Source organism: Bubalus kerabau, chromosome 6 (assembly GCF_029407905.1).
Source record: "Bubalus kerabau isolate K-KA32 ecotype Philippines breed swamp buffalo chromosome 6, PCC_UOA_SB_1v2, whole genome shotgun sequence".
NCBI lineage: Eukaryota > Metazoa > Chordata > Mammalia > Artiodactyla > Bovidae > Bubalus > Bubalus kerabau.
Genome location: NC_073629.1, coordinates 60,696,310 through 60,722,143, shown reverse-complemented (window position 1 = coordinate 60,722,143; position 25,834 = coordinate 60,696,310). Strand labels below are relative to the sequence as shown.

At 36.5% G+C, this 25,834-nt stretch overlaps 1 protein-coding gene across 6 annotated transcripts in view; it reads right to left on the bottom strand.

Moving 5' to 3' along the window:
• The window catches only part of TTLL7 (tubulin tyrosine ligase like 7), a 153,769-nt gene that overhangs the window by 49,952 nt on the left and 77,983 nt on the right, over window positions 1-25,834 (bottom strand). For all 6 annotated transcript variants that reach the window (XR_008715833.1, XM_055585344.1, XM_055585345.1 and 3 more), the window contains 6 exons: window positions 23,396-23,554; window positions 17,952-18,046; window positions 11,487-11,634; window positions 11,328-11,401; window positions 9,895-10,030; window positions 2,259-2,345 (listed from right to left, as the gene is read on the bottom strand). Coding sequence is in view for 5 of the 6 variants with exons in the window: in XM_055585344.1 (XP_055441319.1) it covers window positions 2,259-2,345; window positions 9,895-10,030; window positions 11,328-11,401; window positions 11,487-11,634; window positions 17,952-18,046; window positions 23,396-23,554 (699 nt within the window). In the remaining variant the exon portion in view is untranslated. The remainder of the gene's footprint in view (window positions 1-2,258; window positions 2,346-9,894; window positions 10,031-11,327; window positions 11,402-11,486; window positions 11,635-17,951; window positions 18,047-23,395; window positions 23,555-25,834) is intronic.

Sequence of the window (25,834 nt, the reverse complement as noted above, 5' to 3'; positions counted from 1 at the left end):
TCTTAAATAATTGAAACTTTGTTTCTCCTAGTACCAGTTTCATTTAACCTTGATTACCTTCAATTATTCTACCAGTAAATACATTGGAAATCAATATTTGGTGTGTGATAACATCCCTCTAGCTCAGTTGGTAAAGAATCTGCATGCAATGCAGGAGACCCAGGTTCGATTCCTGGGTCTGGAAGATCCCCTGGAGAAGGAAATGTCAACCCGCTCCAGTATTCTTGCCTGGAGAATCCCATGGACAGAGGAGCCCAGCAGGCTACAGTCCGTGGGGTCGCAAGAGCCGGACGTGACTTAGCGACTTAACTACTACTACTAACTACTAACATCCCTCTAAAAGGAAAGGCCGTTTTGAAATTTAGTATACTCCAGACCCTCAGTGTACAGGATGTTAGAAGTTTTAAAAGTACTTTTATTTCAGATTGATTATGTAACTTTCAGTACTTCGAAATATTTCTAGTGTTAATAACTACAGGAATTAATCAATTCACTTCAAGAAATACATTGTTGTGCTGTGCTATGTGCCAAGTTGCTTTAGTCGTGTCTGACTCTTTGCAACCCCGTGGACTGTAGCCTGTCAGTCTCCTCTGTCCATGGGATTCCCCAGGCAAGAACGCTGGAGTGGGTTGCCATTCCCTTTTCCAGGGGATCTTCGCAACCCAGAGATTGAACGTGTGTCTCTTATGTCTCCTTCATTGGCAGGCGGGTTTTTTACCACTAGTGCTTCCATTGTTAGCCCCTACTATTTGCCTGGAATAAGAGGGGTTGAAAAATACACAGTGTGAATTCTGTCCTCTTGGAGGTAATATTTTTATTTGAATGATAAGCCTTATTTGACAAAGCTAAACAAAATTATAAGACAGTAGAAGGGTGACTTAGAGCCTTTGCATTTGCAAATCTTCCACAAATATTGTGCACCCAGGTTGCCTCACATCTGGTTTGCCAAATTGCTAAATAATTAATATACAAAGTCTAGAAACTTCCCTATATTTTCCAAAATGAAGCAATAACATGAAGGTATTCACTTTTACTCATACTCTAAAAATATATTTGTTCCAAAGGAATTACCAACAACATCTTCTACAGTTCTTTACTATAGAACACATAATTCAAAAGAACAATGCCTGACATTCATGTTTCTGGTCTTCACTAGATACGTATCTTTCACCAGATTCGTTTTATATCCATTTACTCTCCAAGAATCTTTCACTTGAGTCATACCAAATTCCTTGTTGTTTTTCCAATACTGTGTGCAGTGTTATACCTCCATGTCTTTGCCTTTAATGTTCTCTCTACCCTAAATGTCCTTCTACCCTTCTTGTATGTTTAGAGAACTACTCAAGACGCAACTCAAATGGTGCTTCCTTTATGAAGCCATCCATAGTCTACCAATCCCTTTCTTCTCTATGTTAATGTAGCACTTTTCACTCTCTTAATTGCAGTACTTGCCACAATATACCTTTGTTTTTGGTTCACCTATCTGCCCTTCCACTAGTCAACAAGGTCCCTGTGGACACATTCAACAAATTTAACTAATGGTTTTGAGAACCTACTAACTAATGGTTTTGAGAACCTACTAAGGCATGTAATAAGAATCATGAATGCATGACAGAGCAGGATATCTATGAGGATGAAGTGATAGTTTTAGTACTGCTCAAATGTAAAGTGAAAAAAAGTAGAATGAAAATCTTTCCAAGATTTTAGGAATTCAAATTTCCTACTTTACTTGCAAAGCCTTTGACATATAACAAAAGAACACATGGATGAAGCAGAGCAGATGAAAGTAAAGCAAACACTTGCCTATTTTTGCCAGCATGATAGATTTCTATGTATTCTTATAAACTTTAACTGTTTTACCTTACACAAATTTAATGTTGCAGGGCTAGTAAAATATGGGGCTCCTCATTAGTATCTCTAGAGTCATGATTTGTCTTATCTAAAATGCTACACATCTCTGAAAATTATATGTCTTGAGATATAAGGAAAACTTAGTACTGAGTATATAATGATGGTACCAGTTCTAGGTCTCATTTGACCCTGACTCATAGGGCTTTCACTCGATTAAGGACAGAATCAGAAAATGAGAAAAACTAACAAAATGAAGTTTCTCCTAAATACAAGATAATGTCATCTAATTCTGTAGTCCACAAAGTTTCATGAACGTGGCATCAGTCATTCATAGAGTCAGAAAAGTGAAAAGAAAATCAACTGTCCATAGAAGAGTCTACTTTGATAGGAAGTAAGGGAGACGGTACCTTTGGTCCTCGAGACTTGGTAGTTTTGCCCATCAGCTTTTCATCATCAATTTCACATTGTTCCAGAAGATCCAAAATATCTTCCTCCTTAAAAAAAAAATAATTAAAATCATGATCACTAATGGACTCCAGAATTTTTCCAAGTTCATTCGTATTTGTGTATAGTAAAGATTCCGAAAACTATTTAACAAAGATTGCTCAGATCAAATGAGAAATAAAGGATCATGGCAAACTCTTGAAAAAACTTTCACTAAGATCTGGTAATAAAAATAGTACTAAGCTGAAATTATTATGTATTGATAATCATACACAATATATCCTTATGTTTTCATAAATTATTAAGATCTTAGAATGCAATACTTCAATAAATTAGCCTATTGGATACTTTAAAATTTCTAAAAGTTCACTCTGATTTCTCTAGATCACAATTTCACCAATCATTTCCACATTGATTAGTGTAAAATAAAATTACAACTTCAAACAGAACACTGACGACTGGCCTAATAGGTTCATTTAGAACAATCCAATGTTAGTATTTAGGTAATGGACACAATTTAATGAAACTCAAATTTTTAACTATTGAACAAGAATATCTTTAGAACTTCATGAAAGGTTTTCATTCTATAGGCCTAATGTCTTCTCTTACACTCTTTGAGAGTCACTTTGAAGTCAAAGGGTAACATTATGAAAAGACAGGAGCAACAGGAGTATAACAGCTATACTAAAAGTGGCACAGAAAACTGCTTTCATTGAGTTATTTATTCAACATATAAAATACCATATCTTTACTTATATATTTATGATTTATATTTGTGTTTCTTTTTTTAAAGGGGGATTAAAAGAAACCAGAAATCTCACTGTGCAATGGAAATCCATAAAAAAGGTCACTCTTCATCCCAACCTAAGATTTAGTTATTTAAATACCAAAAGATTCTTGTTATAAAGCTTTGATTAGACAACAATCCTACAATGAATTCTAAAGACAGCAGTATACAATAGTTAAAAAGGAGTTCCAATTTTGTTAGGAGAAAGAAGGTCATATAGACAATATTTTCATCATAACAGCTAAAAAAAGATGATAGACTAAATAATCATACTTTTTAAGACATTAGAAAGCTATGGATAAAAGTAATGTAAAAGGAATTATACCAGAGAGGGAAAAGTGCTTCCTAAGTGAGCAGAAATAAGTGGCCACTTTCCACTTTGGGGTCATTTGTCAAGCCTAGAAACAGTTGAGCAGAGATTAGGTCTATAATAAGCATAGAGATTCTGCAAGGATAAACAGAATCTAGTGGAATTTTCTAATGTCACATGGACTAGTAAGACACCTAGAAGAGCCCCACAGACCTGGTTCTCTTCACCTTCTGCCTCTCCAACAGCAATTTTAGTTGAGTGTGTAGTAGAATAGGAGGATAGAGGCATGGATAGAAAACCAGAAACACTTCTCTATAGTCTTGAAATTACTAGATACCAGTAGAGAATGAGGCCTGTAATAGACTGAATAGATATCGCTCACAAGGTGTTTTTTGAAACCTGAGGTAAACTAAAGCAAACCTTCTGCAATTCAGCCTGAGCCTCAGTTCAACTTTTTTCTTTTCTTACTTCATTTTTAGTTGAAATATATTTGACATATAACATTGTATAAATTTAAGGGAGACAAAATGTTGACTTGACACTTTTATGCATTAACATGATTGCCGTTTTAGTAATAGCTCCTTTATCACATCACATAATCATCATTTCTTTTTTGAGACTGAAATAATTAAGTAATGTTTGATAATTACAATACAATATTGTCTATATTCACTCTACTGAGCATTAGCTCTCTAGGGCTTATTTACTTCTAGTTACAAGACTGTACCCTTAAACAGTATTTCTCCTACTCCACCACACCCCAGTCCTAGTAACCACGATTTTACTCTTTGTGTTACGCTTCTGTCTTTTTTGAATTCCACATCTAAGTGATATCATACAGGATTTGTCTTTCTCTGTCTGATTTATCTCACTTAGTATAATGTCCTCAAGGTCCATCCACATTGTCACAAATAGCAGGATTTCCTTCTTTCTCATGGCTAAATAATATTCCATTTATATACACACCACATCCTCTTTATCCACTCATCCACTGACAGGCACTTAGGTTGTTTCCATAACTTGGCTAGTGAGAATTATGCTGCAATAAACATGGGAGTGCATTTATCTCTGATATCCTGTTTTCATTTCCTTTGGGTAAATACTCAGAAATGGAACTGCTGGATCATATAGTAGATCTATTTTAATTTTTTGAGGAACCTCTGTATTATTTTCTTTAGTGGTTGAACAAATTTATGTTCCCACCAATGGATTATAAGAGTTCCCATTTTTCTACATCCTTTCCAACACTTGCTACCTCTAATCTTCTTGATAATAGCCATTCTAACAAGTGTGAGGTGATATCTCACTGTGGTTTTGATTTAAATTTCCCTGATGATTAGGGATGCTGAACATCTTTCTATGTACCTGTTGGCCACTGGAATATCTTCTTTGGAAAACTGTCTACTTAGTCCCTCTGTTCATTTTTAATCAAGGTGTTTATTTGTATGTGTGTTATGGAGTTGTATGAGTTCTTTACAAATTTTAGACATTAACCCTTTCTCTTATATATGGTTTGCAAAAATTTTCTCCCATTCTGTAAGTGGCCTTTTCATTTTGTTGATTGTTTCTTTTGGTGTGCAAAAACGTTGAAGTTTGATACAGTTCCCATTGTTGATTTTTTGCTTTTGCTTAACTTTTCTTTGCCTCAAAGAGCAGCCCCTTGACCTAGCACCCTGAAATAAGAAAGAAATGTCTTCTTTTGAACAAATAGTATCAATTTCAATTTTGATGCTTTTAACAATGTCTGTAGAATAAATGAAAATTATAGGACATTCAAACTAACAGAAAAATGTGACCCACAATTAAAAGGAAAAATCATCAATAAAAGCAAGTCCATAAATGATCCAGATGTTAAAATTAACAGACAAGGATTTTAAAATAACTTATATACATATTAGATAAAATTGATAAAAACAAAATGAATAAAAGATGCAAACTTTTAATAGAGAAACAGAATTCAAAAAGCCAAATGGACATTCTTGAGTTGAAAAATATAAGTGACTGGATAGCCTTACTGGCACACTCAATTCAGCAAAGATACATAAATAGAAATCATCCAAACTGAAGGACAGAGAGAAAGAGAGAGAGAAGGAAAACAGAACACAATATCAAAGATACAGTTTGTCCCTTAGTATCCATGGGCGTTGGTTCCAGAACCTCCTGCAGATATCAAAATCTGTAGATGCTCAAGTTCTCATACAAAATGGTGCAATATTTGCATATGACCTACACAAAGCCTCCTATATATTTTAAATCAGCTTTAGATTACTTATAATATGTAATACAAACTAAATGCCATTTAAATAGTTACAAATATAATGCTATTAAAGTAGTTGGTGGAGCATGCCAAATTCAAGCTTTGCTTTCTGGAACTTCCTGAATTTTTTTCCAAATATTTTAACCTACAATTGGTTGAATTCACAGATGCAGAACCTGTGAATACAGAAGGCCAACTGTATGTGAGATGCTGTCAAATGACCTAATATGTGTAATGAGAGTCCCATAAAGAGACAATATACAAAATAATGCAGCAAAAAATCTGAAGGAAAAACAAAAGACAGGTTTCCAAAACCAATGAGAGTGATGAATCCACAGGATCAAGAGGTCAAGAAAATTATGAGCAGGGTGAATTAAAAAAAAAAAACAAAAAAACCCCAAAAAAACCCGACATATCAAGGTCAAAATTCTGAAAATAAAGAAAAAAGGCTGCCAGGAGAAAAACAACAACAACAACAACATATTACATTCAGATGTGCTGGGATTTAAAAAAAGAAGTGCCAACATAGAATTCTATACTCAGTTAAACTACAATTTTAAGTAAAGGCATAAATAAAAGACAATTGCAGACAAAAACCAAAACCAAGAAAAACAAACAAACAAACAACAACAAAAAAAAAACAAGCAGAAGACTCATCACCACTGCACTCCTGCTACAAGGAACATGAAATAATAGACTTCTTCAAATGGAAGGAAGACAAACCTTGTCAAAAGCATGAATATGCACAATAGAACGAAGAACACAAAAGGCAAATATGTAAGTAAACATGAGACGTTACATAGGAAACAATTTAAAATCACTGAATGCTTAGGTAATAGTAACAATAATACATTTTGAGGCTTGCAACTTATATAAAAGTAAAGTATATGATAACAGCACAAACTATGGAAGGAGACACTAAATGAAACTAAACTGATATGGTCCTTATACAGTCTATGAAGTGGTAAAATATCAATTCAGGGTAGATTATTATGATTAAAGGATGCATACTGTAATTTCTTTTGAGAAAAAATCATATTATGATACTTATGGATGATTCATGTTGAGGTTCGACAGAAAACAGCAAAATTCTGTAAAGCAATTATCCTTCAATAAAAAATTAATTTAAAAAAATCATATTATGCTACAAATATAAATAGAATAATAAGATAAAGCAGTATAATAAAAATAATTGATAGAAAAAGATAAAAGATAAAATAGTATAATAAAAGATTAAAAAGTATTAAAATACATGGATGGAAAAAATATGTAATTGAAATAGCAATCATAAGAAAAAAACTAGTATGACTGCATTAATCACACAAAGTAAATCTTAAGACAAGAAGTATCACCCAAGAGATTTACATTTCATAGTGGTAAAACAGAATATATGAATTCATTAAAAAGACACCTTTGTAACTTCAAAGGATATGAAATCAAAACTGACAGAACTAAATCCACAATCAAGGTTGGAATGTTTAACAAATCTCTCAGTAATTGCTAGAACAAGTGGCACAAAATAATAAGAAAGGTTATAGAATATTTGAACAACAGTAATAGCCAAATTTACTTAAAAGACATATATAAAACTCTATAACCATTACCTGTAGCATACACGTTATTCTCAAGTAAATTGGGGAATTTATTAAAATAGTTATATCAAGTTAAAGCAAGTCTCAATTTATTTTACAAGACTAAAATCAGAATATGTTTTCTAACACCAATGAACTAAACTAGAAATCCTTACCACAAATAAAACTAGAACTTTTTAAACATATGGAAATTAAGCAACAAAGTTCTAAGTAACCAAAATAAAAGTCAGAATATAACTTGAAATTCAGTTAGTAAAAATACAATACATAAAAATGCTAGCTATAAAGGCAATAGACAAAAATAACCAGATGTTTACAACCTGGCAACAAATCAAAAACAAAAAAATTTACAAACAATATTATCAGCAACAATAGCAAAAAAATTAAGAATTAAATACTTAAGAATAAATTTAATGAACTATGCACAAGAAATATAAACTGAAAACTATCAACATAGAGAAAGATCCAATTAAAGATCCAAGTAGATGGAGAGATATGCCATATTAATGGATCAGAAGACTCAGTATTAATTCCCTAGAAATTGTTTTATAAATTCCTCAATCCCAATTAAAATACCAGCAGCCTTTTTTGTAATTAAAGAATTAATCAAGATTTAGAATAAAACTGATTCTAAAATTTATAAAAGAATAAAAGGACTACAAAAGCTAAGAGTTTAAAAGAAAAAAAGAAATTTGAGGATTCACTCTCCCTAGTTTTGACACTATGAAACAACAGTAATGAAAATTGTGTGAAGATTGTATGAGAATAGGCTCATAGACCAATGGAATGCGGCAGGCAAAGTGTTGACATTTAAACTAAATTTTGAAATGTATTCATTGGAAGGACTGATGCTGAAGCTGAAACTCTAATACTTTGGCCACCTGATGTGAAGAACTGACTCATTGGAAAAGACCCTGATGCTGGGAAAGATTGAAGGCAGGAGGAGAAGGGGACGACAGAGGATGAGATGGTTGGATGGCATCACCAACTTGATGGACATGAGTTTGAGCAAGCTCCGGGAGTTGGTGATAGACAGGGAAGCCTGGTGTGCTGCAGTCCATGGGGTCGCAAAGAGTTGGACACGACAGAGAGACTGAACTGAACTGAACCGAAAGTACTTTAAACAGACTATTTTACTTAACTTCAATTTTATTTTCACAACCTGTCAAGTATACTTTTAATACTACTATTTTAGTGATCCAATTGAACAAATAGTTTAGTCTAAGGTTACAAAATTGAAACATAGGGGAGCTGGAATTTGAACATAGGTCTGTCTGGGTCCAAAATGCTTAGAATTTCTTAGTACAGAGTGATGGAAAGATGGATCAAAGACTGTATTCACAGGACAGAGAAATAACATTACAGAACAGGTAAAGGAAAATTAACAAAGGTCTATAACTATCTAGGTCAGGAAAAACAAAAAAACTACAGAACATAATTCTAACAGTGGAAATAATTGCATATGTCAAAAGAGGGAAATTGGAAGGAAAAGAGCATTAGAGTATACAATATCCCTTCTGCTTCTGTCCCTTAGGCCTATTCTGCTTGAAAATGGCTTTATAACCTTCTATTGCAGAATTTAAGTGCAAAGAGTATACAAAAATATGTTTATAATAAACTTTACCACAATTTTTAAATCACTCAGTATAATAGTGTAGCCAAGATATGGAGGTATCACACTAGGGAGATTTCCAGCAATATAAAATGTAAACAACTATAATAGGTCTGCATGCTGGAATTAAGAACACAAGAAAACGTAAGTATGAGTAAATATGAATACTTAAAAAAAACTATTAAAGACCACTGACTCTTTAGACAACAAAAAAAATCTTATTTGTCCAGTGGGACATTAGTGAGCACAATGCTAGCAGGAGCTTGATTAGCCTCTGCATGCTGGGTTTGTCCTCTTGAAATGCTCCTTTTTGGAAACTTGAGCTATCATATTGAGTTCTGATTACCCTCCTTACATGGTCCTGTAAAGAGAAAGAGACACCCAGCCTACTCCCCAGATGTTCCATCTCTCTCAACTGAGGCACCAGACATATGACTGTAGCCACCTTGGATTTCCATCCCCAGATGAGCTTTCCAATAAATGCAAATATATGATTCACTCCAAGCTAGCTCAGCAGAAGAACCACTGAACTGAGCCCAGCCATGATTGCAGAATAATGAACAAATAAATGAAACGGCTTATTATATTGCAATAAATAACTAATAGACCTTTTAATAAGGCATACAGGTTATTCTGCATGTGAATGTGTGTGTTTCAATTATTTCTCATATGCCATGTCTATGCAGCATCAGGAAAAAAACATTGTATAGTACTATTTATAATCCAAATAATGAGAACATCACAAACCACTAGGTTATTTAAATATATTTTTATTCAGTTATGTATACACAACTCTACAATAAAACATTTATTACAATAGATTACAAAATAACATCAACATTCTCTACCTCGTAATTTGTCCTGCTAAGACAACTCACTTATGAAATCTTTTGGCTGGTTATGAAACACTACCAACTGTTAAAATGGAAGAAAAGTGCATCTTAAAAGTGAAATGGTTTTACATGTGGAACTAAGATGGGTTGTTTTTAAAGACATATTGTTTGGCTTCATTCTTTTCTTTATAAACATTCATTCTTTTACCTTCATCCTTTTCAAAGGATTATTCAGCTCTCGCTGGAATGAAGCCGCTCTTCCTGAAAGGAAGGTCTGAAAGGCAACAGCCAACAAATTTTCATACTTTTCAAGTAGTGTTTTATCTTCAGGAGGATAAATTCGCCTACAATAAAATCAGATAAACCAGCTTTTTTTAAAAGCTATTATAGTGCAAGATGTAAAGTAAACTACAAAGATAATCCATGACTCTGTATCAGTCACTTTACTAGGTGCTAGAAATAAAGATGAATGCAGTACGAGATATCCATAAATTTTTATCTGTTACCCATACAAACTGAAGTTTATCTAGAGAATTATCATTAAGTGATGAGTTCCAGAAAGCATTATATAAAGATCTGGTTGAGGGGAGGTGGTTTAAGAAGAATTGCAATGGGACATATTGGAGAAATACTGGAGAGCTTTATCAGAGATAGTTTAAGTGATAAGGTTTGGAAAGTTTTAGACTTAGTGTGATTATTGATGTATACAAGAATGTAGGGATTAACCCTAATGATCTTTTGAGGGGTGGAAGAATTTTCCTTTCTGCTGGAGAGAATTAGGTAGACAGGTTGAAAGGAATGTGTTTTCATCACTACTGCTGATGGTATTGAAGTGAAGTGAAGTGAAGTCGCTCAGTCATGTCCGACTCTTTGCGACCCCGTGGACTGTAGCCCGCCAGGCTCCTCTGTCCATGGGATTCTCCAGGCAAGAATACTGGAGTGGGTTACCATTTCCTTCTCCAGGGGATCTTCCCAACCCAGGGATTGAACCCAGGTCTCCCACATTGGAGGCAGACGCTTTAACCTCTGGGTCACCAGGGAAGCCCTATGCTGATGGTATTAGGGCTGGAAAGAACACCTTACCCCGAGGGCAGGAAGTTCAGTGATGTCAAATACTCCTAATTCTGCTGAGTCATTATCAAATCTTGGGAGGAGGGGCAGTATTTCTAGGAACACAAAGAGCTTAGAGGGGCCCCCATCTTCTCCTGTCAAATGTGGCACTGGAGGGGGTCCAGTCCCACACAGTCCACGTCCCTTTCTGTCTCATACCAGGCTCCTCCAGACAGTTTCACTATTTGCCTGGTTCCTGATACATCTGAATTTACAACAAAGTACAAAAATGACTTTGAACTGACAGAAAGAATACTAAGAGACCTGACTTTCTCAAAATACCATATGATAATAAAATAAGATAACAGGATAACATCAGGCTTAAAGGACTACACAACCACCCTTGAGGCTGGCAAGCAGGAGCTCTCACCAAGTCTGAACCATCTACTTGCTGGAAGTAAATTAAACAAAAAGCACTTTCTTAGCATGATATAAACATGGCTTAAAATAAGCCTAAAAGTTAAAAAATATAGACACTGCTATTTTAACACTTCACTTTTTCAATCTATAAAAAAACAAAAGCACAGTTACCTGTAATTCCCCATGTGTCGATTTTCGTGTTCTTCTTTCGAGATCTGCTTCCGTACCTGAGCAAGTCTCTCCTTCTAGAAATGAAGACATTTTACAAATAAAACCTGACAAGCGAATTACGTAATTCAAACTGTAGGTACATTGTTAAAATTTTCATACCAGCTCTTCTTTCCGCTTCTCCAACTGATGTCTCTGTTGTTCCCAATCTGAGGAACCTGGTAAGGGTCTTTTTATTGAATTCTGACCATAAAGCCTCCTTTGAGCTTCAGCTTTTTGTTTAGCCAAGTTTTTCCTTTTATCACTGGTCCTAAAATATAGAACATAAGACCATATTCCAGAATTCAAATAAGCTCTGATCTTATCCCTGTAAGGAGAATTAGCAGAAGAGGAGATACAGTGGGAATAGGAATCAATGTTTATTAAATTTATATATTCACACATATATTCATCTAGTCATTCATCAAATATGGATTTCCATCCAACAAACAGAAGTTTTGAAGATGACAAGAGAAAATGGTGACAGTATAGCAACTGATTAGCTATACAATCTTAGGTCAATTAATTGCTGGGTATGTTTTTCCATCTATCAAATGTTAACAACAGCACTTCTCTTCAAAAGTTCTTATAAAGATTAACCTGGAGTGACACTGCAAGCATGATCATCTGCTCAGTTGTGTCAGACTCTTTGTGATACCACGGACCGCAGCACACCAGGCTTCCCTGTCCTTCTCTATCTCCCGCAGTTTGCTCAAACTCATGTTCATTCAGTTGGTGATGCCATCCAACTACGTCAGCCTCTGTCTCCCCTTCTCCTCCTGCCCTCAATCTTTCCTGGCATCAGGATCTTTTCCACTGTCACCTCTTCACATCAGGTGGCCAAAGTACTGGGGCTTCAGCTTCAACATCAGCCCTTCCAATGAATATACAGGGTTGATTTCCTTTAGGATTGACTGGTGTGATCATCGTGCTTACAAGAGACTCAAGAGTTCTCCAGTGTCACAATTCAAAAGCATCAATTCTTCAGCCATTTTTCTGGTCCAACTCCCACATCCATACCTAATTAATGGAAAAACCATAACTTTGACATTTGTCAAAGGCCTTATACAGATCTTTGTCAACAAAGTAATGTCTCTGCTTTTTAATATGCTGTCTAGGACTGTCATAGCTTTTCCTCCAAGGAGCAAGCATCTTTTAATTTTGTTGCTGCAGTCACCATCCATAATTCTTTTAGAGTACAAAAATAAAATCCATCACTGTTTCCACTTTTACCCCATGTATTTGCCAAGTGATGGGGCCAGATACCATGATCTTAGTTTTTCTGAATGTTGAGTTTTAAACCAGCTTTTTCCCTCTCCTCTTTCACCTTCATCAAAAGGCTCTTTAGTTCCTCTTCTCTTTCTGCCATTAGAGTGGTATAATCTGCATATATGAGGTTGCTGATATTTCTCCCAGTAATCTTGATTCCAGCTTGTGCTTCATCCAGCCCAGCATTTCCCATAATGTGCTCTGCATAGACATTAAATAAACAGGGTGACAATGTACAGCCTTGACGTACGCCTTTCCCAATTTGAAACTGGACCATTTTTCCATGTTTGGTTCTAACTGTTGCTTCTTGACCTGCATACAGATTTCTCAGGAGGCAGATCAGATGGTCTGGTATTCCCATCTCTTTAAGAATTTTCCAAAATTAGTTGTGATCCATACAATCAATGCCTTTAGTGTAGTCAATGAAGCAGAAGTAGATTTTTTCTGGAATTTTCTTGCTTTTTCTATGATCCAACTAAGATCATGGCATCCAGTCCCATCACTTCATGGCAAATAGATAGGGAAGCAGTGGAGACAGTAGCTGACTTTATTTTGGGGGGCTCCAAAATAACTGCAGATGCTGAGTGCAGCCATGAAATTAAAAGATGCTTACTCCTTGGAAGGAAAGTTATGAACAACCTGCTGCTAAGTCGCTTCAGTCGTGTCCGACTCTGTGCAACCCCACAGATGGCAGCCCACCAGGCTCCCCCGTCCCTGGGATTATCCAGGCAATCTAGACAGCATATTAAAAAGCAGAGACGTTACTTTGTCAACAAAAGTCCATCTAGTCAAGGCTATGGTTTTTCCAGTAGTCATGTATAGATGTGAGAGTTGAACTATAAAGAAAGCTGAGTGCTGAAGAATTGATGCTTTTGAACTGTGGTGTTGGAGAAGACTCTTGAGAGCCCCTTGGACTGCAAGGAGATCCAACCTGTCCATCCTAAAGGAGATTAGTCCTGGATGCTCGTTGGAAGGACTGATGTTGAAGCTGAAACTCCAATACTTTGGCCACCTGATGTGAAGAGCTGACTCATTTGAAAAGACCCTGATGCTGGGAAAGATAGAGGGCAGGAGGAGAAGGGGATGATAGAGGATGAGATGGTTTGATGGCATCACTGACTCAATGGACATGAGTTTGGGTAAACTCTGGGAGTTGGTGATGGACAGGGAGGCCTGGCGTGCTGCGGTTCATAGGGTCGCAAAGAGTAGGACACGACTGAGTGACTGAACTGAATGGAACAGATGATGGCAATTTGATCTCTGGTTCCTTTGCCTTTTCTAAATCCAGCTTGTACATCTGGAAGTTCTTGGTTCACATACTGTTGAAGCTTAGCTTGAATGATTTTGAGCATTACCTTGCTAGCATGTGAAATGAGCACATTTGTACAGCAGTTTGAATATTCTTTGCCTTTCTTTGGAATTGGGATGCAAATTGACCTTTTCCCGTCCTGTGGCTACAGCTGAATTTTCCAAATTTGCTTTGGTGATTAATTACTATTATTAATTAAATGTGAGAAGTAACAAAAAGGGTTGAACTTGAGATGGCAGCAAGACTTCTAATTTTAATGACTGTATGATTAAGAATATCATTTTTCCAGTGATAAATACAAAATTTGGCTGAGTTTCCTTTGTTCAGGGAAATGGAAAATGTGATTTAGGTAGCTCTTAACTTTTATTTTATTCCATTTTACCTAGGACAAATCATTTCTATATACCATACAATTTAAAGGAAGGACAGAAATAAAAGGAAGAGGAAAGAACAAAGACTAAACAATTGGAAAGGGAAAAAGGTAAGAGAGAAAGAAAAAATGAAATGACAGAATAGAGGAATGGAGAACAAAAAAAAAGGACTGAGAATACCATGATGAGAATGCTGAGGAAGAAATGAAGGCAGAGATATATGCACCTCTACACAGCAGACACTTAACTCACAGACAAGGACACTGACACACACCCAGCTCAAGCACGTACAAATAAAGAACTATGTTTGCATTCCTATAAAAACTGGTATGAATAAGCACTAATGACTCTTAGTCCAAAACAAAATTTAACCAGAGACCAAAGGATCTCCATTCACTCAGCATTTTAATCAGTGTTTTTCCACTCAGCTATATCCATACACTGACCTAAGGAGTTTTGTTTACACTTTCTGGAGTTCTTTCCACTACTCATTATCCTGTGATTCCATCCAAGGGTTTTCTCTTTCTAATAAGCTGGCCTCACACATACAAGCTCTTGTAATATGGAAACTCTGGAAGTTCTATGAACATGTTGTGCATGCCTCACTTCCTTATCTTACTACAAGGAGTGAACCTTTGAATGAAATGTCCTTCCCCATCCTTGTCATCATTTTATTTAGTACTCACCATACTCTAGTTCTAGACATGGGCTTGGAAAGACAAAGATGAATAGAGACATTGCCCTCAAGCTGCAATGGTCTAAAGGGGGAGAGGGGAATATCACGTGAATAAATACACAGGTTGCAGTGGATGCTACTTAAAAAGTGATAGCAGTAGCGGAGACGGCAAAAGCGAGGAAGTAAACCGCTTTGCTACAGCAAAGGCTTCAAACAGAAGGTCAGGTTTGCACTAGGAATTCAAGAATGAGTTAATCAAAATGTGGCATATACATGCAATGGGCCTTAACAGGGAAGGAAATTCTGACTACATGCTACAATATGGATGAATCTTGAATACACTGTGCTTTCCCTGGTGGCTCTGATGGTAAAGAGTCGGCCTGCAATGCAGGAGACCTGGGTATCCCTGGGTCAGGAAGAGCCCCTGGAGAAGGAAATGGCAACCCACTCCAGTATTCCTGACGGGAAAATTCCATGGACAGAGGAGCCTGGCGGGCTACAGTCCATGGGGTTGCAAAGAGTCGGACACGACTGAGAGACTAACACTTGAATACTTTATGCTAACCTTAAATAAGGCAGTTACAAAAGAGCAAATATTGTATGATTCTACTTGTATGAAGTACCTAATCAAATTCATAGAGACAGAAAGCAGAATAGGTGTTTACCAGGGGCTGGTGAGAAGGAAAAATAGGGAGCTGTCTAATAGGTACAGAATCTCAGTTTTCACACAATGAAAAAGTTCTGGAGAAGGATGGAGGTAATTATTGCATTATAAGGTGAATGTACTTATTGCCACTGAACTGCACACTTAAAAATGGTTACAGTAGTTAAGTTTCAAGTATATTTTACCACAGTTTTTTAAAAATGAGTTAACATTCACCAGAGGGGCAAAGCTAAAAGGAAATTTAAGTGAGAATACACACAAAATTATGGACATCCAAAATAGCATCGTATAAGAGTTCCTTAAAAAAATTAATTCCAAGGCAGGGAAAAGATAAGAACAAAAGGTGATCAGGTTGGCAAGAGATGCAAGGGCTAGATGATAAAGATTCTGTGTCTGAAGATCAAAAATGACTTGTAGGCAGTGTTTAAACTTTCTGATAATGTGGCAACAATCTGAGCAGAATAGTAGAATTTACAAGTATCTCTTTAAATGTTGGCATCCCTCAGGCTCTGCCCCTGCCCCTCTCTACTTCTCAGTATATACACTCTATGTTCTCATCCACTGGATTAAACAGCAATCTATACATGTATGTCAGTCACATGGAGGTCTCTTATCTCCTGGGACCTTGTATATCAAATCTCCCACTTGACAATTCGCCTGAGTGTCTCAAAGCACTGCAAAATCAGCATGTTTAAAACTGAATAATCTCTTAATTTCTACTTCCCCCATCACTTCTAAGTCTGTTTCTTGCCTAAAACCTTTATCTAAATAAAAGACATACTGTCAAACAACTCATCCAAGCCAGAAACCTAGGAATCATGGGAGACTTTGAGCTCCCAGCACCTACTCCTATAGCAGTAGGCACTTTTTAATTGACTTTTTAAATGACTTGGAGATCAACAGAATGGAAACCACAAGATGGGGTGAAAGTCAGTGCTGAAGTCAGGGAATCAATAAAACAGACCAGGAGAGAAATGAGAAGTCCTTAAACTTGAAGAGGAGACTAAGAATTTAAGTCATACATTTGACAGGACTACTTAAACAATATGCATGCCAAAAAAATGTATAGGCATATTGCTTAAATAATCTAAAATACCTGATACACTTGAATAAGTGAAATAAAAATTTCCCATTCTATATCTCTTTCCTTCCTATTCATTTCCTTTAGAATAACTGAAATATTAGAATTTAGGCAAATCATTCTCTGATCACACAAAAGAAGGGGTCATATGAAAATTTCTGAGCAAGCTATATCTCAATCTCTTTTTAATAATGCCTTTCATATGAATCTACTTCTCAATCAGGCATTTACTAAATGTTTGAAAATATTTCAAGTAAATAAATTGCTTGGAGGCATCCCACAGCTCTTAGAGAGTTCTTGAAATAACAATTAGAATCAATTGAGATCACAAAATTCCTGAGCTTAAGTGACCTCAAGAGGTCCTAGAAGTTATTTAAACACTTATACTAGCAGACAGCTCACTATTTCATTAAACAATTCAGCTAAACTTCTAACAAGTTTCTCTCATAATAAGATGACAGCTTCCCACATAGTAACATTTCACATATTTGATTTTCATGATCATGTAAATGGCAGCCAGTCCAATAATATTTCATTGATCCAGCAATCCCAATTTTGGGTATATATCCAAAGAAGTTGAAATCAGGATTTAGAGTGATACTCACACTCCCATGTTCATTGCAGCATTATTCACAACAGCCAAGACTAGGAAGCAACCTATGTTCATCAATGGATGAATGGATAAAAAAAATGTGGTATGATGGAATATTATTCAGCCTTTAAAAAGAAGGAAATCTTGTCTATTCTTTTCAATGGGAAAAGTTAAGCTCACTTAACTGCTTCTCTTTTCCGTTTACCCTGGCAGCCTGAAATACTAGGAAGACCTCTGGACAGAAAGGTAGGAAATGCATTTTTTGAGTTTTCTTTACGTTCTGAGTGACCTTTATGCTTTAGTTTCTTCTTATGAAGTAAGGAAACTTCTAGAAGGTTCCCTAAGGTATGCTCCAATTCCACCTCATACTCTGTATTAAATAATTGTACCAATAATAAAATTTAAGCATATTTATTATAGGTTCAAATCATACAGGGGGAAGGGGAAGTAGAGTTCAGGAGGAGAGGAAAAGATATTTAAAAAGAAGAAAATTAAGTGGATTTAAAGAACAGAATCAAGAAACTCAAAATATAAAATACTAAAATTATAAGCCAATTCTATTTACAAATGACTGTTCTACACCAAACATGGTGAAAAAATTCCAAAACACAGAGGAAACTATTTACCTAATATTTAGTAGCTTCAGGGCATTTAGCAGCACTCCCTTTTTCACATCATAGTCTATTTTCTGATCAGTGCCAAAGCTCGGAGCCCGATTGATCTGAAATTAACAAAGAAAACAATGAGTAACCAAATGTTGGCAGATCAATCTATATTCAGTAAAATTTTTTTAACCTAATGTGGGATCCCCAACCAGTAGAAGGACTCTACAATAGATCTCAAAGCTCTACATAGTCGATGGCCCAGTCACCACTGCCACACCTGCATTCCCCACGACCTTAATTTAAGTCAAGGACTTGCAAGGAATTGACTGTCATCACTGCTCCTTCCTGTTGCTGCCTTAGCTCAGGATTTTTCAGTCAGCATTATCTGCTCTCTCTCCAGTCCACTCTCTCCAAATTATCACCCCATGCATTCCAGGTATTAAATTTAGAAAGTTAAAGTGATTCATCCTGACAAAAAGTTTGGACGACCAGTAATAATAAGAAGAGTAATAACACAGAACAAAAAATAACATGCATGTTACCAATACAGTAATAATTATACTCATATATGTATTTTGCATGTTGAAATTATCAGTGCTCTCTTTTCACTGCTTTCAGATCTTTTGGATGGATCATCCATTGCTGCCTAAAAAATAAATTTTCTCTCTTTCTACCTGGGTCAGACAATAATTCATCAATTTTCATTTTACTTCATTTCACTGAAGTTACTTGGAGGATACCATTAAAGGTATCTGAAGACTAACCTGTATTAGCTTTTCTAACTGTTTAAGGATTCGTGGAAATCAATGAGCCATTTGTGGCTGTTCTACTTTACTCCATCATTTCCAAAGTTTCATTAAGAAGAAAAATAACAAGCAACTATATATACTTTATATATTTATACACACCCAGAAATGTAGTTTATAATATGCTACGACTTCAAGAGCTAGAGTTTTCGTTTTTTCTTTGCTGTTGTTGGATTTTTTTGTTATTGTTGATGTTATGAAAATGCAATTGGGATAGCAGATATTTAGGGAAATTACTTATTCTATTAACTCAATTGATGAGGACGCTATTGAGTTCAAAACTACAGCTTAGCTTCTTGACCACCAACTAATTCCACAGGCTATCTCAAAAAATATGCATGCTGCTACTCGTAGAAGAGGGTCATCTTACACAAATCCAGCACCACAAGAGACAAGGTAACTGACAGCATGCTTTTTACACCTGGCAGCTTAAGGAAATACCAAGTTATAGTTAAATCATCCAGGAATATAAGTGCTTCTAATCAGAAATGTGGCACATGATCGCTGCAGAAAAATTAGAAACAAAAGTCCAAAAGGACAATAGAGAGATCATCTGCAATCCCAACACCTAGCTTACTGTTAACCATCTGATAAATGGTGTTCCAGATATTTGCTACACATATTCATCATATTCATTTTACCTTCCAAATATATCTCTATACTAAATATTTTATTTTATAACCAAGGTTTTCTCTGAACGGTGTGTCATATAAATCTTGTATGCCATCATTTTTATGGCTACATGGTATTCCTTGCGTAGAGATATGGTAAACTAATTTCTTCAATAGAGATGTGCCTTACTGTACTATGTCCTTGCTGATTTCTGATTTAAAAGGTGATGAACCTATTTCTATCTTTGTGATGTAGTCTCAAGGGGAAGAGTATAACTTGGTAATTGCAAGAACATGCATTTATTCCAGGGGATTTTGAGAGAGGGAGTTTATTCTACTACTTCAAAGTTTCACACATTTCCTCTTACAAGTGCAGAGAAAGGATAGAGTAATATATTTTATATAAAAAAAAAGTTTCAGGCATTCCATCTCTATAATTTATAAAACAAAGACAGTTCTGCTGCTAGATATAACAGGATTATTAAAATAAAACAGACATTTAGGAATCGATGATTAAGTGGTTCACTGAAATATTATCTATCTGTATAGAAAATCTCAGTATTTCATTTCAAACTTGCAGCCTGGAATTCTGCCAGGCATATCCCTCCACCAGGATGGAAGGGAGGTCTTGATACAATACAATCACAATCCTCTCTCTTATCTATTTCAGATTCTTCACTCTACTATCATTTGAAAGAAAGTGGTCTATGAAGAAATATGCCTACATACTAAATAAACTAATATATGGAAAGGTAGAAAAACTTAATTAACATTTTGGATTTTAAGTTTTATGAGAAATTTAAAGGAAAAAAATAAAAGAAAAGAAAAACCACAAATGGCTGACAGAAGAAACGCCGAAAATTATGGCTCCATCCAGCCAAACTTCTACTATGTGATGACTTCTTTGTTCTCATTTCCTAACATGGTTGTAAAAGAGACAAAGCTCACAAGTGTTAGAGTCTTAAAGCACAGCAGCTTGTAAATGCACACAAAAGGAAAATTAATAGAAAGAATTAAATTAAATTAATATATTTATTAACTGTCCAAATCATAGTTTTATTATCAAGATAAGCACAATCATTTCATGCACAGATGAAAGTTTCCATAATAGTTTCTGGGCTCCTAAATTAGTGCTGTTGCCTCTGGCCTATATCTTACCCCAACCTCAACCCCAAGTCTCCTAATCCCTGGCCCCTCCCCACTTTCTACAGCCTTAAGTACTCTGACCAGGTGTTCACTCCTTTGCTAAGACTTTTCTTAAACTCACAAATATACACATGTACACAGAGAGATTAATCATTGTGCTGCTTCCTGTTTCCTACTTATACTTGCAATTATTATTATAAAACACATAACTGAGTCCCCTACAAAAACAGGACAAGTATTTTCTTATTTTTCTTTTATCTCCACCATCTGGTGCAATGATTTGCAAATTAAGGATACTTAACATACTAGAGGTATATTTATACTCCACTTAATTTCCATGTTTTTCCCTAAAAATGTTTTCTATGATTGAAAATCTCTGTAATTTGCCACTATGAATCATCGCCTGCAATTAATGAAGTTAACTAAGTTATCACATGCTCAGAGGCATCCTCTGCCTTCTTCCACTTGATGGCGCCAAAAGGTTTTTAACAATGTATATTCGCACTACTATGATCTCAGATTCTTTCAACTGTTTTGATATAATACATGTTCAGTACCCACAGCTGCCTATTATTGTGGTGTTTTTTTAAAGAGCTATGATTGATTTGAAAATGATGAAACAATGAATATAAAATTAAAATGTTTTTTTTAAGTGGTTTGTTGGAAGTTATGGAGAAAATAAAGTATGAAGAAATATGAATGCAAACAATGTATTTTTGAGCTTTTAAAAAATACATAATTCAACCATTCAGTCAATTCTGATCTAACCAAGCAACAGTCGGCTTCAGTTAGGCAAATGCTTTTAAAATTAGGTGAATAAAATACGTATAAAATCATTATTTCTTATTATCCTTTCAGTTCTATTTCACGCACGTGCCTTCACTTCTTTCCCACCCCATCAAAGCTAAAAGACAAGTATAGGGCAAAAAAAAAAAACAGGTAAGAACAGGAATTGATACTTTCAAATAGTAATGCTGGAGAAGATCTTGAGAGTCCCTTGGACTGCAAGAAGATCAAACCAGTCAATCCTAAAGGAAATCAACACTGAATATTCATTGGAAGGGCTGATGTGGAAGTTGAAACTCCAACACTTTGGCCACCTGATGCAAAGAGCCGACTCACTGCAAAAGACCCTGATGCTGGGAAGAAAGATTGAAGGCAAAAGGAGAAGCGGGTAGCAGAGGGTGAAATGGTTAGACAGCATCACCAACTCAATGGACATGAATCTGAGCAAACTCCAGGAGGTGGTAAGGGACAGGGAAGCCTGGTGTGCTGCAGACCATGGGGTCACAAAGAGTCGGATACAACTGAGCAACTGAACAACAAAGAATAGGAAAGGAAAGGAAAATAAGATAAGAAAATGGTATAAATAAAGAAGAAAATGTCAGGACTAAGAGGAAGGGCCACTGTTCAGAGTCAAGTGCTTTTACATTCAAGGAACGGAGGAAGTAAAAGGATACATAAAGTTCTTCACATTTATCTTATTTCTAGGATCCAAGCCAGGAGCATAATTTGAATACCTGACAGAATTATACATGATTAGCAATATAATACACATTATTTGTTCACAGTAGATTCAACAAACACACACATGAAAGCAGGAGCCCTCAAACTGGAAGTGTTCTTTCCTAAAAACGTATTTTTGAATGTCTTGATTTCACCTATCACTCATTCAATTTGCTTTCCGAAAACTTGGTATTACAGATGTAACTTCTAATTTCTAAATCATTAACAAAAAAAGAGGTAATCAACTTAAAATTAAAGGTAGTTGATGATGATATCTTCTATAATAATATAGTCCTTAAAATATAAGCAATCTAGTATACTAAGTGTTTGCTGCTGCTAAGTCGCTTCAGTCGTGTCCGACTCTGTGCGACCCCATAGATGGCAGCCCACCAGGCTCCCATGTCCCTGGGATTCTCCAGGCAAGAACACTGGAATGGGTTGCCATTTCCTTCTCCAATGCATGAAAGTGAAAAGTGAAAGTGAAGTCGCTCAGTCGTGTCCGACTCTTAGCAACCCCATGGACTGCAGCCTACCAGGTTCCTCCGCCCATGGGATTTTCCAGGCAAGAGTACTGGAGTGGGGTGCCATTGCCTTCTCCATACTAAGTGTTTAGATAGGTGCTATTTTCCTGAACACAGTATTTTGTGGCCCTGCGATCTGTGACAATGGAGCTTGATGATCAGAACCAGGTGTACTGGTTGGGGTACTCTAGGACCACATGACTTCTTAGGTTTCTTCTATATATAATAAAAACATGACAGAAAAGAAAGGTAAAAAAATCTTAAACAGAGATCATTTTTATTTTTCCTTTATATTATTCTGTATTTTCTAAATGTTAAGTGACCTTTTATAATGGAAGAAAAATAATGATGACTCTAACCACAGGGACTGGCAGAAAACCAATCCAAAAGCACAGCTGACAAGCTAGACATGAGGGGAGCCCTAGGCACATAATACGGTCTTGAATAATTCATGTTACCCAGTGTGTTAGGTATTAACTCAGATTAATGAGCTAACTGGAGCCTCTCTCCTCTAGGAGAGTTTGAAGGGGAGGGGCATTGAAGCCCGGGAGCTACAGTCCAGCAGCCCAAGCATCCACACAGAAGAAACACCCCATCTTGAAGTCATGAGGTGGTAGATCTGTGAGGCTGAGAAAACAGTAAAGTAGACCTCAACTCAGTAACAGCAGATCCATGCATATATGCAAAATGCCTAGCCTAGAAATTCACCCAATGCTGATTTGGGAAAAGTAAGATCAAACACATTGATCCACTCTAGCAAATGTATTCCTTGAATTCTCATTCTCTTCCTCCAACAGACTCCACTCAGGCCTCTTTATTCTCAATGAATGAAATAACAGTACTCATTTCTCTTTCTTCTTAAAGAAACACCTTACCTCCAGAAGCCATGGCTTTAGTTTTCTATCCAACAAAATATCAAATCCCAGGACTTCAAAGCAGACACTTTCACTTCCTGGAGGTTGACCAGGTCTGCACATTCGATACGCATGTAGGACGTGAGGTTCTGCTACAATCAGAGTCTTCACCACCAATTCCTATAAGGATTGTGATTTAAAAAAAAAAAATGAAAAGCTTTATTTCTTATTGTCTCATTTATATACATGGAAATAAGTCCTGGATTTATGAAGTAGCATCCTGGCCAGGTTCACGAAACTATCATTATCTTATCCCTACTGTTGCTCAGACTGTATTTCACCCAACTCAAGCCCTGCCCACTGTGGTCCAGGCATGCTCACCTTCTCTAGGCTCCTCGCACTAGCTGATCCCTCTCCCTGGAACACTCTTCTCTCAGTAATTCAATGTCTGGCTCCCTGATATTCAGAGAGTCTTTCCCTGACACCTGAGTCAAAAGTAGGCACCAAAACATTATTCCTTACTGTGTCACTACACAGCATAGGCCCAGCTGATCTTTTTTCTTTTTTTTTTTTTTTTGAGCAGAGTCTTTGTCTGTGTCATTTACAACCCCATTCCCAGTCCTCACAATAGTACCTGGCATTTAGTAAATGCTGAATATCATTTGTGAACAAACAAAATAAAAGTTTATCAATCTGGCTTTAATTTGTTAAATAGGTAAGCTAGGATCATTAGTGCACCTTCTCAGAAACCCATACAAAGGGGAGAGGATGGGAGGGAAAAAAATTCCAAGGAGAATAACTATTTCACAAACAATATTATAGAACATCCATTTAGAGAAAGGCTGAAAGGCCAAGAGGACAAAATTTTGGAGAAGTGGCTTTCTCCATGCAGTGATGATTTTGTAGTTCAAAAGGTTTATCTGAGGTCAGAGTAATGCCAATCAATGAACTATCAACATTTTCTGTGAGGACACACAACATGACTAGGGTGAGTTACTAATGCTAATAAAAGAAAAAGTTGGTTTACTGAAGTCTGAGAACAAGCTATGGATTGCATAAAAGCTGTCCCCCTGGTTTTTGCTTAGAATATATTCTTTTTAAGCCCCTCTCTACAGGTAGACAGCATACTAAAAAGCAGACACATTACTTTGCCAACAAAGGTCCATCTAGTCAAAGCTATGGTTTTTCCAGTAGTCATGTATGGATGTGAGAGTTGGACTATAAAGAAAGCTGAGAACTGAAGAATTGATGCTTTTCAACTGTGGTGTTGGAGAAGACTCTTCAGAGTCCCTTGGACAGCAAGGAGATCCAACCAGTCCATCCTAAAGGAAATCAGTCCTGAATATTCATCAGAAGGACTGATGTTGAAGCTGAAACTCCAATACTTTGACCTGGTGTGAAGAACTGACTCATTTGAAAAGACCCTGATGCTGGGAAAGACTGAAGGTGGGAGGAGAAGGGGACGACAGAGGATGAGATGGTTGGATGGCATCACTGACTCAATGGACATGAGCTTGAGTAAACTCCGGGAGTTGGTGATGGACAGGGAGTCCTGGCATGCTGCAGTCCATGGGGTCACAAAGAGATGGACATGACTGAGCAACTGAACTGAACTGAACTGTTCAATATAGGCAATATTGTATGGCAATTAAGAATCTGGCTCCAAAGTCAGACTTTCTGGGTTATTCTAGGCTTTTCTACTTGCTGGATGTGCAACCCCAGTCATGTTGCTTAAACTTTGTGAGTCTCATTTTTCCCAAATGTAAACTGGCAATAATAGTAATAATACCTGCTTTTAAAAAACTGATGGAAGGAAAAAATGAGACTCCATGTGAAATGCTTAGCATAGTGCCTCAGTTCAGTTCAGTTCAGTCGCTCAGTCGTGTCTGACTCTTTGCGACCCCATGAACCACAGCACGCCAGGCCTCCCTTTCCATCACCAACTCCTGGAGTCAACCCAAACTCATGTCCATTGAGTCGGTGATGCCATCCAACCATCTCATCCTCTGTTGTCCCCTTCTCCATAGTGCCTACTGCTACTGCTAAGTCACTTCAGTCGTGTCCGACTCTGTGTGACCCCATAGACAGCAGCCCACCAGGCTCCCCCATCCCTAGGATTCTCCAGACAAGAACACTGGAGTGGGTTGCCATTTCCTTCTCCAATGCATGAAAGTGAAAAGTGAAAATAAAGTGCCTAGAACAGAGTAAATCTTCAAGAGGGGTAAGCAACTTAATTACTATTGCTATGTTTATCCTTCATTCTTCTAGAACTCTACTTCATATGTCTGGTCAGCCACAAATATTCCACTGCCTGGAGAAGTAGCACTTATTATATGATATAAAAAATGGAAGACAAAGTTAATTTCACTGTTAGCCAGAATCCCAACACAGACTATTTGGGTCTATCAGAGATGCCCTGTAAGGCTGTTCTCAGAAATTTTATTCAAAATAACAAATTCA